The 14423-nt window shown below is 48.8% G+C and overlaps 3 protein-coding genes across 5 annotated transcripts in view; 2 read left to right on the top strand and 1 right to left on the bottom strand.

Annotated features, from left to right (window-relative positions):
• DYM (dymeclin) overlaps positions 1-14423 on the top strand; it is a 432971-nt gene that overhangs the window by 308182 nt on the left and 110366 nt on the right. The gene's annotated exons all lie outside the window — the stretch shown is intronic.
• LOC137846698 (rapamycin-insensitive companion of mTOR-like) overlaps positions 1-14423 on the bottom strand; it is a 223762-nt gene that overhangs the window by 106784 nt on the left and 102555 nt on the right. The window lies entirely within an intron of this gene.
• LOC137846721 (uncharacterized) overlaps positions 10351-14423 on the top strand; it is a 50396-nt gene continuing 46323 nt past the window's right edge. Inside the window, exon 1 of the mRNA XM_068664838.1 lies at positions 10351-11208. Coding sequence (XP_068520939.1) covers positions 10424-11122 — 699 coding nt within the window. The 5' untranslated portion in view covers positions 10351-10423 and the 3' untranslated portion in view covers positions 11123-11208. The remainder of the gene's footprint in view (positions 11209-14423) is intronic.

Here is a 14423-nt window from a genome sequence, read left to right as displayed (position 1 = left end):
CACTTGTTTTGTGTGTGTATATATATATATTTATTATGATTTTCCCTTATTTTTCTGTCCTATTAAACTCTCTTTATCTCAACCCACGAGTTTTACCTTTTTTCCAATTGTCTTCCCCATCCCACTGTTGGGGTGTGAGCAAACGGCTGTGTGGTGCTTAGCTGCCTGCTGGGTTAAACACAACAGGTATCACTAGCTGGAAGCAGACTGGCTTGAAATGGGGTGCAGATACTGTCTGAACATACTATTCTCAGCATATAGGTAGTCAGAAAGCAGTTGAGAGCTACTGCTGCTGTTAACGATGATAACTAAAAATACAAATTCCACTAATCTGTAGTTTGGTGTAGTGAACAATGGGTATTAAACAGTTGTATTTTAAACATGAATAGAATAGTTGTCACTCTCCAACACCATAGAAATTGATCATTTCTGGATATCCCAGGTTACACATTTCAGCTCTGGTCTGTTTGGGATTGTGTAAAGGAATAGAGATCGTGATCTGAAGTTTGATAAGCTTCTCTGGTATTACCTTGAGTTTTTAATAGCAAACCTTGATGAATTTCGAGGTTGAACTCCTTGGAGAAAGCTAAGAAAAACTCTACATGTTCAGAAACTTAAGAACACGAATTTTGGAGCTCAGACCTAAATAATTCATAGCATTGTAATAAATGGCTAACTCCCAAATAGGGTTACAATCAAATTTTACAATTTATTAAAGGAATAGAGGTAAGCAAACAGTGCTGGGTGTGCTAGGAGTTTCTGCTCCACCAAGACGCACACCAGTTACATCAGGCAGTTGTTTTTTATGCTCCTAGGCTCCTACATATTCATTATTACTTCTAGAAAAGGCAGGGTTATTATAATTAGTTCCCGGAATCTGAACCCTACCGAGAGTAGCCCCACCAAAGTCGTGCATGCCTGACGTGGCAACTTGCTTTGGTTATATCCAGTAAAGAGTTACATATACATGAAGTTTCCCAATACACCTATACATATGCATAACCTGTCCCTTTGTGAACAGTCCTCCTTATCTCAGACCCCTTGGTTAAAGTCCGAACCATGAGGTTGTTTTGATCTGGTTCTCGGGGTCCGAGGGGTTCCTGTTATCTGGAGGTCTAAGCGCAGCACAGGCACAGTACATTGCAAATGTAGCACATATTCATTCTTAATCAATCGCTCTCTAATTTCTAATTCCATGTTTCAGCTGCAGCATACTTGCTCTCTTCCGGATCCACGGGTATTCTACTATTAACATTAATGTTCAAAGCCTGACAGACCCAGTCCTCCGTGGACCCAAATATCGTCCAAAATACATGGGGTCTTAAAGGTTCTTTTGGTCATTCTATCATATAATACCGGACCATTTTTAATTTTACTCCTTCATTTTCTGGGGCCCCTATTGTTCCAGTTTCTAATCGTTATTCCTAATGGACTTTCTGGTGGTATGCCTGGTAATTTGCTCCCTTTCTTCTGGTCCTTGGTCTTCAATTCTGTCTGACCCATCTAGGAATTTTACTATGGCAATTCCCACAGCCCTTGGTTACCTTAGTAAGAGTGTCTTGCAGGGGGTTTAGGACCTATCACCCACCCACGAATCCTATAGGAATCGCTTTGGTCCTTCACCGGCCAAGTCCCTCACGGGAGACTGGAACCGCGGTTAGAAGACCTCCACACTCGCTTTGGAACTAAGTTCCGTCTCAGTCACACTCTTACACACACAGGCAACCGAATCCCACCCAACCGAACAGTATACTCCTTAAACACTTAAGACTCCGTCGTCTTTGTTCGGATCTTCGCACGCAGAATTACGGGCAAAATACAGTGCTGCAGCTGGCAAGGGAGCTCATAAAAAAATCAAAATCTTTGCTTACCTTTATTCAGGTTCAAGATGGCATTAGTCCCGACCTGACTCGAACAGGAGCCACCAAATGGTGGGGCGCCTCTTCTTCTGAATCAGAATTCAGGAACCAAAGCCATCCCGGACGAGCCCCCATTTGTAATAAATGGCTCAGTGTCCTGGTTTCAGTTAGCACAGAATTAATTTTCTTCCTAGTAGCTGGTGGAATGCTGTGTTTTGGCTTAGGATGAGAAGAGTGCTGATAACACCCCGATGCTTTAATTGTTGCAGAGCAGTGCTTATACTAAGCCAAGGACATCTCAGCCTTTTGCTCTGTCCTGCCAACGGGCAGGCTGGGGGTGCAGTAAGAGCTGGGAGGGGACAGACCCAGGACAGGTGACCCAAACTAGCCAAAGGGGTATTCCATACCATCTGACGTCATGCTAAACAATATATAGGGGTGGCTAGCCGGGGGGAGGGGGCCGGACTGCTCGGGGTTAGGCTGGGCATTGGTCAGCAGGTGGTGAGCAATTGCATTGTGCATCACTTGTTTGTACATACTATTATTACTTTCGTATTATCACCATTGTATCATTATTGTTATTATTGTTATTATTATTTTGTTATTATTATTTTCCTGTCTTATTAAACTGTCTTTATCTCAACTCACGGGCTTCACTTTCCATTTCTCTCCCCCGTCCCAGAGAGGGAGGGGGGAGGGTGAGCGAACGGCTGCGTGGTGTTTAGCTGCCGGCCGGGTCAAACCACGACAGTCCTTTTTGGCGCCCAACGTGGGGCACGAAAGGTTGAGATAACGACAGATCTGATCAGAGTGTGTTAAACTAAAATTGGTGTAAGGATTAGACCTGCTTAATAGTCACTTGTCATGATGCTGATTGCTTTAATCTCAACTCTGCTGCGCCTGTTTTCCAAATTGAGTATTATAGTACATTATTTTCCGTATTTGCTCTCTGTCGTGTTGTTTATCCTCTCCGGGCCCTGGTTTCAGATCATTATGGTACTGAGTGTTATAGCAATGGCTTATGAGACGATAAGATATCTGGTCATGACTCTAACTTGGTATTTATACTCAGTAACATCGTGGACTCTGTACTTTGGAAACAGTATCTTGGGAACTATTAGCAATTATACCTATTGTTTTTCTCCGTTAGGGAGTCAATCTGTGGAGGGGAAAGGGGAAGATATTTTTCCTTACTTGATTACTCTCCCTTTCTCCTTCACCACCCCTGTATCCTCCTGGATCACTCTGCCTTCCTCCTTCACCACCCTCTTATCCCCTGAGCTTGTCAAAATAGCTCTCCAAGATATTGAATATTATTGGGATACTCAGAATACCATAGTCTTGTTGTTCTGCCTCATGAATGCACTTCAGATTCTGCTTATAGTTAAACAACTACTTGGGAAGCTCATCCGGAGATTTGCCCGGAGGCAGGATAGTTGTGAGTGGCAGGGAGTATGGGTGGATATGGGCAGGCATCTAGAGCAGTTGGCACCCCCAGTGTGTTGGAAATTCACCCCTGAACAATGGCAAAATCCTCAAAAACTGGCGGAATGCTTGAAAAAAAGGTGTCATGATTCTGGCAGTTCCAAAGTAACACAAATCATTGTAACGTGCTGGGGCCTGGCTCATGCCTATCGAGCTGCCATTGATACTGCTATCAACTTAGTGACAGACCCTGCGGCCACTCCAAGCCCTGTGACAGATCCAACGGCCACTGTGACCCCTACGGTGGACTCTGCAGCCGCTCCAGATCCGGTTCCTGCAGCTGCTCCAGTCCCAGCTCCTGCAGCCACTCCAGCTCCGGTTCCTGCAGCTGCTCCAGCTCCGGTTCCTGCAGCCGCTCCAGTCCCAGCTCCTGCAGCCGCTCCAGTCCCAGCTCCTGCAGCCGCTCCAGTCCCAGCTCCTGCAGCCGCTCCAGCTCCAGCTCCTGAAGCCACTCCAGCTCCAGCTCCTACTGCTGCTCCAGTCCCAGCTCCTGCAACTGCTCCAGCTCCAGCTCCAGCTCCTGTAGCCGCTACAGCTCCAGTTCCTGCAACCGCTCCAGCTTCTGCAGCCGCTCCAGCTCCTGTGGCCGTGTCAGAGAAACAATCTGTAGCAGTGCAAGTTGACCCTGCAGAGGGTATTCCAACCCCTGTAACGGGGTCAGAGAAACGAGCTGTAGCAGTGCAAGTTGACCCTGCAGAGGGTATTCCAACCCCTGTAATGGGGTCAGAGAAACGAGCTGTAGCAGTGCAAGCTGCCCCTGCAGAGGGTATTCCAACCCCTGTGGCAGACCCTGTAACAAAGTCAGAGAAACGAGCAGTAGCAGTGCAAGCTGCCCCTGTAGAGAAGGTGAAAAAATGGTATAGAGATTCAGGTCGTTTAGAACGCAGAGAGTCTTCTGCCAATCCAGGCAAGGCTTCTGCCAAAACTAGGTATAGAGATGACGAAGATGACGACGATGCTGGGCCATCAAGGATTCAGGAGGAGGAAGATGAGGATGCCGAAAAAGCAACAGTAACTACCCGAAGCCTAAACGAACGTGAGCTACGAGATGTGCGAAAAGATTTTGGTCGCTGTATAGGTGAGCAGCTTGTCACCTGGCTGCTCCGGTGCTGGGACTCTGGAGCCAATTGTGTGGAATTAGACGGCAGGGAAGCCAAGCGGCTGGGATCCCTTGCTCGAGACGCCGGCATTGACAAAGCAATTGCAGATGGAGCACAATCCACCAGCCTCTGGAGGCGTCTCCTCTCAGCTGTGAGGGAAAGGTATCCCTTCAAGGAAGAACTTTTATGTGTACCAGGCAAGTGGACCACTATGGAGAAGGGAATCCAGTACCTGAGGGAATTAGCCGTACGGGAAGTGATTTATGAGGATCCAGACCAGAGACAAACATCCAAAGATCCAGATGAAGTCAAGTGTACACGACCCATGTGGCGGAAGTTTGTACGGAGTGCACCATCATCATATGCCAGCTCATTGGCAATAATGGCCTGGAAAGAGGATGAGGAACCCACAGTGGATGAAGCGGCTAAACAACTCCGGCAGTACGAAGAAAGTCTCTCCTCTTCCTTACAGGCCTGCGTCTCAGCTGTGGAGAAACTTTCTGAAGAGGTCCACCAACTTAAAGAGAATCTATCTTCCTCCCCACCTGACCCAACCAGTGTCCAACGACCGAAAGAGAACACCTGGGAGAAAACACTTTCTGAAAAGTTTCACCAACTTGAAGAGAGATTATTCTCCTCTGTACCTGTACAAAGCAGTGTCTCAGCTGTCTTGGGTAGGCGTTCACCAACACAAGGAAGACAATATGGTGGGTACTCACCCCGTGCCACCCTGTGGTTTTACTTACGAGACCATGGAGAGAACATGAGAAAATGGGATGGAAAATCTACCGCGACCCTAGAGGCACGGGTACGTGAGTTGCAAAAGAAAACAATCGGGAAAAAGGGATTCTCCGAAAAGTTTGCTGCTCCAACTTCCAGCAGACAGTCCTTCAAACACAGAAACGAGGAAGATTCTGACCAAGATTAGGGGGGCCCTGCCTCCAGCCAGGGGGAGGAAAGGGACAATCGAGTTTATTGGACTGTGTGGATTCGATGGCCTGGCACATCACGCGCACAGAAGTATAAGGCTTTAGTAGACACCGGTGCACAATGTACTATAATGCCATCGAGCTATAAAGGACCAGAGCCCATCTATATTTGTGGAGTGACAGGGGGATCTCAGCAGTTGACTGTATTGGAGGCTGAAGTGAGTCTGACTGGGAATGAGTGGGAAAAGCACCGCATTGTGACTGGCCCGGATGCTCCATGTATCCTTGGCATAGACTATCTTAGAAGAGGATATTGCAAGGACCCAAAAGGGTTCCGGTGGGCTTTTGGTATAGCTGCCTTAGAGACAGAGGGCATTAAACAATTATCTGCCTTGCCTGGTCTCTCAGAGGACCCCTCTGTTGTGGGGTTGCTGAGGGTCGAAGAACAGCAAGTGCCAATCGCTACCACAACTGTGCACCGGCGGCAATATCGCACCAACCGAGACTCCCTGATCCCCATCCATAAGCTAATTCGTCAATTGGAGAGCCAAGGAGTGATCAGCAAGACTCATTCACCTTTCAATAGTCCCATATGGCCAGTGCGAAAGTCTAATGGCGAGTGGAGACTAACAGTGGACTATCGCGGCCTGAACGAAGTCACGCCACCACTGAGTGCTGCAGTGCCGGACATGCTGGAACTTCAGTATGAACTTGAATCGAAGGCAGCCAAGTGGTACGCCACAATTGATATCGCTAATGCATTCTTCTCCATCCCTCTAGCAGCAGAGTGCAGGCCACAATTTGCCTTCACTTGGAGGGGAGTCCAATATACTTGGAATTGGCTGCCCCAGGGGTGGAAACACAGCCCTACCATTTGCCATGGGCTGATCCAGTCTGCGCTAGAGCAGGGGGAAGCTCCTGAACACCTGCAGTACATCGATGACATTATTGTGTGGGGTGACACAGCAGAGGAAGTTTTCGAGAAAGGGAAGAAAATAGTCCAAATCCTTCTGAAAGCCGGTTTTGCCATAAAACAAAATAAAGTCAAAGGACCTGCACGAGAGATCCAGTTTTTAGGAATAAAATGGCAAGATGGACGTCGTCAAATCCCAATGGATGTGATCAACAAAATAACAGCTATGTCTCCACCAACTAACAAAAAAGAAACACAGACTTTCCTAGGTGTTGTGGGGTTTTGGAGAATGCACATCCCAAATTACAGTCTGATTGTAAACCCACTCTACCAAGTAACCCGTAAGAAGAATGAGTTTGAATGGGGCCCTGAACAACGACAAGCCTTTGAACAAATCAAGCAGGAAATAGTCCATGCAGTAGCCCTTGGGCCAGTTCGAACAGGACCAGATGTAAAGAATGTGCTCTACACTGCAGCCGGGGAGAACGGCCCCACCTGGAGTCTCTGGCAGAAAGAACCTGGGGAAACTCGAGGTCGGCCTCTGGGGTTTTGGAGTCGGGGATACAGAGGATCTGAGGCCCGCTATACTCCAACTGAAAAGGAGATATTGGCAGCATATGAAGGAGTTCGATCTGCTTCGGAGGTGATCGGTACTGAAGCGCAGCTCCTCCTAGCACCCCGATTGCCGGTACTAGGCTGGATGTTCAAGGGAAGGGTCCCCTCTACGCATCATGCAACTGATGCTACATGGAGCAAGTGGGTTGCACTGATTACTCAGCGGGCTCGAATAGGAAACCCCAGTCGCCCAGGAATATTGGAAGTGATCATGGACTGGCCAGAAGGCAAATACTTTGGGATATCATCAGAGGAGGAGGTGGGTCGTGCTGAAGAAGCCCCACTGTACAACCAGTTGCCAGAGAATGAAAAGAAATATGCCCTGTTCACTGATGGGTCCTGTCGTATTGTGGGGAAGCATCGGAGATGGAAGGCTGCTGTCTGGAGTCCTACGCGACGAGTTGCAGAAGCTGCTGAGGGAGAAGGTGAATCGAGTCAGTTTGCAGAAGTGAAAGCCATTCAGCTGGCTTTAGACATTGCTGAACGAGAAAAATGGCCAGTTCTCTATCTCTACACCGATTCATGGATGGTAGCAAATGCCCTGTGGGGATGGTTACAGCAATGGAAGCAAAACAACTGGCAGCGTAGGGGCAAACCCATCTGGGCTGCTGCATTGTGGCAAGATATTGCTGCTCGGGTAGAGAACCTGGCTGTGAAAGTACGCCACGTAGATGCTCATGTGCCCAAGAATCGGGCTACTGAAGAACATCAAAACAACCAGCAGGTGGATCAGGCTGCTAAGATTGAAGTAGCTCAGGTGGACTTGGATTGGCAGCATAAAGGTGAATTATTTATAGCCCGATGGGCCCATGACACCTCAGGCCATCAAGGTAGAGACGCAACATACAGATGGGCTCGTGATCGAGGGGTGGACTTGACCATGGACGCTATAGCACAGGTTATTCATGACTGTGAAACATGTGCTGCAATCAAGCAAGCCAAACGGTCAAAGCCTCTTTGGTATGGAGGACGATGGCTGAAATATAAATATGGAGAGGCCTGGCAGATTGATTACATCACACTCCCTCAAACTCGCAATGGCAAGCGCCATGTACTTACAATGGTGGAAGCAACCACCGGATGGCTGGAAACATATCCTGTGCCTCATGCTACCGCCCGGAACACCATCCTGGGCCTTGAAAAGCAAGTCCTATGGCGACATGGCACCCCAGAAAGAATAGAATCAGACAATGGGACTCACTTCCGAAACAACCTTATAGACACTTGGGCCAAAGAACATGGTATTGAATGGGTGTATCACATCCCCTATCATGCACCAGCCTCCGGGAAAGTTGAACGATACAATGGCCTGTTAAAGACTACCTTGAAAGCAATGGGTGCTGGGACGTTCAAAAACTGGGATATGCATTTGGCAAAGGCCACCTGGTTAGTCAATACTAGGGGATCTACCAACCGAGCTGGACCTGCCCAATCAAACCTGTTACGTACTGTAGATGGGGATAAAGTTCCTGTAGTGCATGTAAAAAATATGCTGGGTAAAACAGTCTGGGCTACTCCTGCCTCAGGAAAAGGCAAACCTATTCGTGGAATTGTTTTCGCTCAGGGACCTGGATACACTTGGTGGGTGATGCAAAAGAACGGAGAGGTGCGGTGTGTACCTCAAGGAGATTTAATACTGGGTGAGAATAGCCCATGAACTGAATTGTACCATGTTAAATAGTATATTATACTGTATGTTATCACTACCATGATTACTATAGGTGACTAATTAGAATGTATGGAAAAGAGTGTAACCTGAGCATGACATAATCAAAAGGTGGTGTTATTTTCTTAACGGTTTGTCTGGGTGCTTTTGACCAATAATCTTGTGTGAAACACTGTCCACCCCTGTAAAATTCACTATAAAAGTTGGGCTATTCGGGCAATAAAATGGTGAAGCATGATCTGACTCTGCTGGTGTCTGTCATGCTTTCGTCCGTGCTTCGCAACAGAGAAGAGTGCTGATAACACCCCGATGTTTTAATTGTTGCAGAGCAGTGCTTATACCAAGCCAAGGACATCTCAGCCTTTCGCTCTGTCCTGCCAACAGGCAGGCTGGGGGTGCAGTAAGAGCTGGGAGGGGACAGACCCAGGACAGGTGACCCAAACTAGCCAAAGGGGTATTCCATACCATCTGACATCATGCTAAACAAAATTGGGCTGCTCAGGACACTAGCTGGTGGAATCCCTTGGGAGGCGGTTCTGAAGGGCAGAGGGGTCCAGGAAGGCTGGGCGCTCTTCAAGAGGCAAATCCTAATGGCGCAGGAGCGGTCTGTTCCCATGTGCCCAAAGATGAGCCAGCGGGGAAGAAGACCAGCCTGGCTCAACAGAGAACTGTGGCTTGAGCTTAGGAGAAAAAAGAGGGTTTATAATCTTTGGAAAAGTGGGTAGGCCACTCAGGAAAACTATAAGGATGTAGCGAGGCTGTGCAGGGACAAAATTAGGAAGGCCAAAGCTCATCTGGAGCTCAATCTGGCTACTGCCGTTAAAGATAACAAAAAATGCTTTTATAAATACATCAACACAAAAAGGAGGACTAAGGAGAATCTCCATCCTTTAGTGGATGCGGGGGGAAACTTAGTTACAAGAGATGAGGAAAAGGCGGAGGTGCTTAATGCCTTCTTTGCCTCAGTCTTTAGCGGCAATACCGGTTGTTCTCTGGATACCGAGTACCCTGAGCTGGTGGAAGGGGATGGGGAGCAGGATGTGGCCCTCACTATCCACGAAGAACTGGTTGGTGACCTGCTACGGCACTTGGATGTAAGCAAGTCGATGGGGCCGGATGGGATCCACCCAAGGGTACTGAGAGAACTGGCGGAGGAGCTGGCCAAGCCCCTATCCATCATTTATCAGCAGTCCTGGCTATCGGGGGAGGTCCCAGCTGACTGGCGGCTAGCGAATGTGACACCCATCTACAAGAAGGGCCGGAGGACAGACCCGGGGAACTACAGGCCTGTCAGTTTGACCTCAGTACCAGGGAAGCTCATGGAGCAGATCCTCTTGGGAGTCATCATGCGGCACTTGAAGGGCAAGCAGGCGATCAGGCCCAGTCAGCATGGGTTTATGGAAGGCAGATCCTGCTTGACGAACCTGATCTCCTTCTATGACAAAGTGACGCGCTGGGTGGACGAGGGAAAGGCTGTGGATGTGGTCTACCTTGACTTCAGCAAGGCATTTGACACGGTCTCCCACAGCATTCTCCTCAAGAAACTGGCTGCTCTTGGCTTGGACTGGCGCATGCTTCGTTGGGTTAGAAACTGGCTGGATAGCCGGGCCCAAAGAGTTGTGGTAAATGGAGTCAAGTCCAGTTGGAGGCCAGTCACTAGTGGAGTCCCCCAGGGCTCGGTACTGGGGCCGGTCCTCTTTAACATCTTCATCAATGATCTGGACGAGGGCATTGAGTGCACCCTCAGTAAGTTTGCAGATGACACCAAGTTAGGTGCGTGTGTCGATCTGCTTGAGGGTAGGAAGGCTCTGCAGGAGGATCTGGATAGGCTGCACCGATGGGCTGAGGTCAACTGCATGAAGTTCAACAAGGCCAAGTGCGGGGTCCTGCACCTGGGGCGCAATAACCCCAAGCAGAGCTACAGGCTGGGAGATGAGTGGTTGGAAAGCTGCCAGGCAGAGAAGGACCTGGGAGTGATGGTGGACAGTCGGCTGAATATGAGCCAGCAGTGTGCTCAGGTGGCCAAGAAGGCCAACGGCATCCTGGCTTGTATCAGAAACAGCGTGACCAGCAGGGCTAGGGAGGTAATCGTCCCCCTGTACTCGGCTCTGGTGAGGCCGCACCTCGAGTACTGTGTTCAGTTTTGGGCCCCTCGCTACAAGAAGGACATCGAGGTGCTTGAGCAGGTCCAAAGAAGGGCGACGAAGCTGGTGAGGGGCCTGGAGAACAAGTCCTACGAGGAGTGGCTGAAGGAGCTGGGCTTGTTCAGCCTGGAGAAGAGGAGGCTCAGGGGCGACATTATCGCTCTCTACAGATACCTTAAAGGAGGCTGTAGAGAGGTGGGGGTTGGCCTGTTCTCCTACGTGCCTGGTGACAGGACGAGGGGGAATGGGCTAAAGTTGCGCCAGCGGAGTTTTAGGTTAGATGTTAGGAAGAGCTTCTTTACTGAAAGGGTTGTTAGGCACTGGAACAGGCTGCCCAGGGAGGTGGTGGAGTCACCATCCCTGGAAGTCTTCAAAAGACGTTTAGATGTAGAGCTTAGGGATATGGTTTAGTGGGGACTGTTAGTGTTAGGTTAGAGGTTGGACTCGATGATCTTGAGGTCTCTTCCAACCTAGAAATTCTGTGATTCTGTGATTCTGTAATATATAGGGGTGGCTAGCTGGGGGGAGGGGGCCGGACTGCTCGGGGTTAGGCTGGGCATCGGTCAGCGGGTGGTGAGCAATTGCATTGTGCATCACTTGTTTGTACATATTATTATTACTTTCCTATTATCACCATTGTATTATTATTATTATTGTTATTATTATTTTATTATTATTATTTTCCTGTCTTATTAAACTGTCTTTATCTCAACTCACGGGCTTCACTTTCCATTTCTCTCCCCCGTCCCAGAGAGGGAGGGGGGAGGGTGAGCGAACAGCTGCGTGGTGTTTAGCTGCCGGCCGGGCTAAACCACGACAGTCTTTTTGGCGCCCAACGTGGGGCCCGAAAGGTTGAGATAATGGCAGATCTGACCGGAGTGTGTTAAACTAAAATTGGTGTAAGAATTAGACCTGCTTAATAGTCACTTGTCATAATGCTGATTGCTTTAATCTCAACTCTGCTGCACCGGTTTTCCAAATTGAGTATTATAGTACATTATTTTCCGTATGTGCTCTCTGTCATGTTGTTTATCCTCTCCGGGCCCTGGTTTCAGATCATTATGGTACTGAGTGTTGTAGCAATGGCTTATGAGACGATGAGATATCTGGTCATGACTCTAACTTGGTATTTGTACTCAGTAACATCGTCGACTCTGTATTTTGGAAACTGTATCTTGGAAACTATTAGCAATTATACCTATTGTTTTTTTCCATTAGGGAGTCAATCTGTGGAGGGGAAAAGGGAAGATATTTTTTCTTACTTGATTACTCTCCCTTCCTCCTTCACCACCCTCTTATCCTCCGAGCTTGTTACAATAGCTCTCCAAGATATTGAATATTCTTGGGATACTCAGACCAGCATAGTCTTGTTGTTCTGCCTCCTGAATGCACTTCAGATTCTGCTTAAAGTTAAACAACTACTTAGGAAGCTCATCCAGAGATCTGCCCGGAGGCAGTATAGTTGTGGGTGGCAGGGAGTATGGGAGGATACGGGCAGGCATCTAGAGCAGTTGGCACCCCCTGTGTTTTGGAAATTTACCCCTGAACAACTGCAAAATCCTCAAAAACTGGCAGAATGCTTGAAAAAAAGGTGTCATGATTCTGGCAGTTCCAAAGTAACACAAATCATTGTAACATGCTGGGGCCTGGCTCATGCCTATCGAGCTGCCATTGATACTGCTATCAACTTAGTGACAGACCCTGCGGCCACTCCAAGCCCTGTGACAGATCCAACGGCCAGTGTGACCCCTACAGTGGATTCTGCAGCCGCTCCAGTCCCAGCTTCTGCAGCCGCTCCAGTCCCAGCTCCTGCAACCGCTCCAGCTCCTGCAGTCGCTCCAGTTCCAGCTCCTGCAACTGCTCCAGCTCCAGTTCCTGCAGCCACTCCAGTTCCAGCTCCTGCCGCTACTCTAGTCCCAGCTCCTGCAACTGCTCCAACTCCAGTTCCTGCAGCCGCTCCAGCTCCGGTTCCTGCAGCTGCTCCAGCTCCTGCAGCCGCTCCAGCTCCTGTGGCTGGGTCAGAGAAACGAGCTGTAGCAGTGCAAGCTGCCCCTGTAGAGAAGGTGAAAAAATGGTACAGAGATTCAGGTCGTTTAGAACGCAGAGAGTCTTCTGCCAAATCCAGGTATAGAGACGACGGAGACAACGACGACGCTGGGCCATCAAGGATTCAGGAGGAGGAAGATGAGGATGCCGAAAAATCAACAGTAACTACCCGAAGCCTAAACGAGCGTGAGTTACGAGATGTGTGAAAAGATTTTGGTCGCTGTATAGGTGAGCAGCTTGTCACCTGGCTGCTCCGATGCTGGGACTCTGGAGCCAATTGTGTGGAATTAGACGGCAGGGAAGCCAAGCGACTGGGATCCCTTGCTCGAGACGCAGGCATTGACAAAGCAATTGCAGATGGAGCACAATCTCACAGCCTCCGGAGGCATCTCCTCTCAGCTGTGAGGGAAAGGTATCCCTTCAAGGAAGAGCTTTTATGTCTATCAGGCAAGTGGACCACTATGGAGAAGGGAATCCAGTACCTGAGGGAATTAGCCGTACGGGAAGTGATTTATGAGGATCCAGACCTCAGACAAACATCCAAAGATCCAGATGAAGTCAGGTGTACACGACCCATGTGGCGGAAGTTTGTACGGAGTGCACCATCATCATATGCCAGCTCATTGGCAATAATGGCCTGGAAAGAGGATGAGGAACCCACAGTGGATGAAGTGGCTAAACAACTCCAGCAGTACGAAGAAAGTCTCTCCTCTTCTTTACAGGCCTGCGTCTCAGCTGTGGAGAAACTTTCTGAAAAGGTTCACCAACTTGAAGAGAATCTATCTTCCTCCCCACCTGAACCAACCAGTGTCCACCGACCAAAAGAGAACACTTGGGAGAAACTTTCTGAAAAGGTTCACCAACTTGAAGAAAGATTATTCTCCTCCGTACCTGTACAAAGCAGTGTCTCAGCTATCAGGGGTAGGCGTTCACCCACACAAGGAAGACGATATGGTGGGTACTCACCCCGTGCCACCCTGTGGTTTTACTTACGAGACCATGGAGAGGACATGAGAAAATGGGATGGAAAATCTACCACGACCCTAGAGGCACGGGTACGTGAGTTGCAAAAGAAAACAATCGGGAAAAAGGGATTCTCTGAAAAGTTTGCTGCTCCAACTTCCAGCAGACAGTCCTTCAAACACAGAAACGAAGAAGATTCTGACCAAGATTAGGGGGGCCCTGCCTCCAGCCAGGGGGAGGAAAGGGACAATCGAGTTTATTGGACTGTGTGGATTTGATGGCCTGGCACGTCAGACGCACAGAAGTATAAGGCTTTAGTAGACACCGGTGCACAATGTACTATAATGCCATCGTGCTATAAAGGACCAGAGCCCATCTATATTTGTGGAGTGACAGGGGGATCTCAGCAGTTGACTGTATTGGAGGCTGAAGTGAGTCTGACTGGGAATGAGTGGGAAAAGCACCGCATTGTGACTGGCCCGGATGCTCCATGTATCCTAGGCATAGACTATCTTAGAAGAGGATATTGCAAGGACCCAAAAGGGTTCCGGTGGGCTTTTGGTATAGCTGCCTTAGAGACAGAGGGCATTAAACAATTATCTACCTTGCCTGGTCTCTCAGAGGACCCCTCTGTTGTGGGGTTGCTGAGGGTCGAAGAACAGCAAGTGCCAATCGCTACCACAACTGTGCACCGGCAGCAATA

Source organism: Anas acuta, chromosome W, assembly GCF_963932015.1.
Source record: "Anas acuta chromosome W, bAnaAcu1.1, whole genome shotgun sequence".
NCBI classification, from domain to species: Eukaryota; Metazoa; Chordata; class Aves; order Anseriformes; family Anatidae; genus Anas; species Anas acuta.
The sequence above is the reverse complement of the archived record's forward strand: the minus strand, read 5'-3'. Positions and strand labels throughout refer to the sequence as shown.